The sequence below is a fragment of the Morone saxatilis genome, unplaced genomic scaffold (assembly GCF_004916995.1).
Source record: "Morone saxatilis isolate NCDOM2014 unplaced genomic scaffold, NCSU_SB_2.0 Contig1, whole genome shotgun sequence".
In the NCBI taxonomy this organism is placed as follows: domain Eukaryota; kingdom Metazoa; phylum Chordata; class Actinopteri; family Moronidae; genus Morone; species Morone saxatilis.
Window position 1 is genome coordinate 6800390 of NW_023339651.1, and position 2449 is coordinate 6802838.

At 40.8% G+C, this 2449-nt stretch overlaps 1 protein-coding gene across 2 annotated transcripts in view; it reads left to right on the forward strand.

The window, feature by feature from the left end:
• The window catches only part of LOC118327683 (thrombospondin-2-like), a 10312-nt gene extending 9756 nt beyond the window's left edge, over nt 1-556 (forward strand). Inside the window, exons 16-17 of one of the 2 annotated variants that reach the window (XR_004796719.1) lie at nt 165-349; nt 444-556. Coding sequence is in view for 1 of the 2 variants with exons in the window: in XM_035661108.1 (XP_035517001.1) it covers nt 165-172 (8 nt within the window). In the remaining variant the exon portion in view is untranslated. Of the gene's footprint in view, nt 1-164 lie in introns of both variants that reach the window. The other variant, XM_035661108.1, reaches the window with a different exon arrangement.
• Nucleotides 557-2449: the final 1893 nt, after the last annotated feature.

Below are 2449 nucleotides of genomic sequence, written 5' to 3' on the forward strand. Positions count from 1 at the left end.
TAGTGGAACAGAAGTACCATAATGGAAATTGTCAAGCCTACTTCCACTGCTGCTACTGATCACTGTGCCTCTGTCCTCCAGCATTTACAAATCAGTTCTTCGTATAAAAGATATGTCTCTGAAGACCAAATCTGTGACCTGTTTTTCTCTATTTTCCATCTCAGATAACTGAACAACCCACCAGAGGTCCACATAATTTCAGAAAATCTGAATACAACTGAGAGAGAGAGGATGCACCAGACCCAGAACCTTTATCCTGCCAAGACTATCAATTAGTGACCGTCATCTATCTATCAGCTTTTTATGCGACAGCATTGATTTCCAGCTGTCTCATTCGCTGTATATTACTGTAAGAATCAGACAGCATTTTTAGTGACAGTATACCCTTTTGTTGCTTTTCATTTGCTTTTTGCTAATGGTTGTAAATATTTATTTATTGCCAGATGCCAGATATGAAACGGAGAGATGGGAGAATAAATTGATGATGGAGTAAGTAGAGCACTGTGCAGATGTCTGCTGGGAACTTAACAATAAAATACTTTTTTACTTTTTTTTANNTTTTTTTTTTTTTTTTCTCTTTTCTGGTGACCAGTTGTACACATGCGGTTGTGGAAACGTGGTCTCTAGCGCCTTTTAGTGGTGAAAGTAATTATTACAAATGATGAGAGAGAAAGAGTAAAAGTAAACTGACAAAGGTTAGTGTTGAGATTAGTAAAGTCAGTGGTGGAGGAAGTATCCAAATCATTTAGGTAAAAGCAGTAAAAGCACTCTATGAAAATATTAAAGTATTTAATTTTACTTAAAGCATTAAAACTCAGTATTTTGTAGGTAAAATCTTTCTAATAAAAGTAGCTGTCAGACACATTTAGTGGACTACAAATTACAGTAACGTCTACAATGTAATGAGTTATAATCATTCTTAAATATCCTCGAAGTACTAAGCGACACCTATATATTTCAGGCAAATATTGCCATCATCCCTTAAGAATTTTATTGAATATTACTGTATTTTTTCTGTCTCTGTATATCACTTTTATTGTTTTGTGTAAACGTTTTTACAGTAATAAATCTGGGTTTTCAAAGAAACCCGACCTTGAGTCTCAGGAAAAATAAATCCATTGTAATGACTCAAAACACTAAACCTGTTAAACCGGTTGGAGAGGGAAGTGCAGGAACGCACAAAAAAAAAAAAAAAAACCCACCAACCACACACACAGCACACACACCACACACACGCACCACACCACTCTACTTGCGGTGAAGAGTGACGTCACTACCCGCTCCCACTGAGACAAAGAATGAGGAACGAAACGAGTCCCCCTTCAGACGTTCGGCCCTTGTGATGACTTCAAAACTAACTTTACTGCTTTTCAATGTTGGGAAAACAGGTTGAAAAAATCTGGACCAAAAATTCTATTTATTAACCAAACTTATGTAAACATGTCGTCCAGACTTACATAAGTATTTATTAATACATTTTCTTACAACCTGGCACAATCATGTTTTTGTTTTTGTAACTGATCTAATTAAATTCTGCCAGCAGTGGCCAGAGCTGGGTTTGGGAAATTTGATACTTTCCAGCACACATGGATAACTTGAGAAGATACATTTTTATGTGGAGGGGAGGAGGAATCTTTTGTCCAGCAGTTAAACTTTTAAATGAAAAATATTCAGTATTCATAGATTCTTGGAGACGGTGTCGATTAGTTATTTAAGTTGAGTTAACGAAGTTGTTTTTTGTCACATCAGACGCAAATTATTATGTCCTGAAGGGGCATCTTTAACCGTAAAGCCATTTCTTACAACGAATAAAACCCCTTAATAAGTGCTTACCAGAATTAAAATTTACACCCACCACAGGGGAATGTCCGCAGCTTTCACACTTTGCTAATTAAAGCAAATAGGAGCTTTACACGCAGCACACTATGATGCCGTTCTGTCTCAACACCTGATGTCCCCGGGCCTCACCTGTTGTGTCAGCACGGTGCTGGTGAAGAACAAGGAGGGACACGAATCCCAGTTGTGGCTGCGGCTGCTCGTTACCCAGGCACGGGAACACCCCATAGTTACTGGGCCTCCAGCGCGGCGGGCCAGGGCAGCTCGTCCAGGGCGCGTCGGCACACGCAGGTGTTGTTGGCTGAGCGACAGTCCGCCGGGCCGCTGTCCAGCTCCTGCCCGGAGCTCATGCTCGTTAGGGCAGCTCGGCATGCGCGGAGAATATCCCGGCGCCCGATGATGAGGCTAAAGGATGTAACCAACAACCAACAGCGCAAAATTCAGCGCTGAGGTGCTGCGCTCACAAACCGAGGCGCACCAACCCTTCCGGTCACAGCCCCGCACCATCCCTCCAGTCTCCACAGTTAATGATTGATTTACCAATTAAATGACACAAAACCAGCTTCAGTTATCTTGTCAGAAAGCCTGTTTTTTTAACGTAATTAACTTCTAT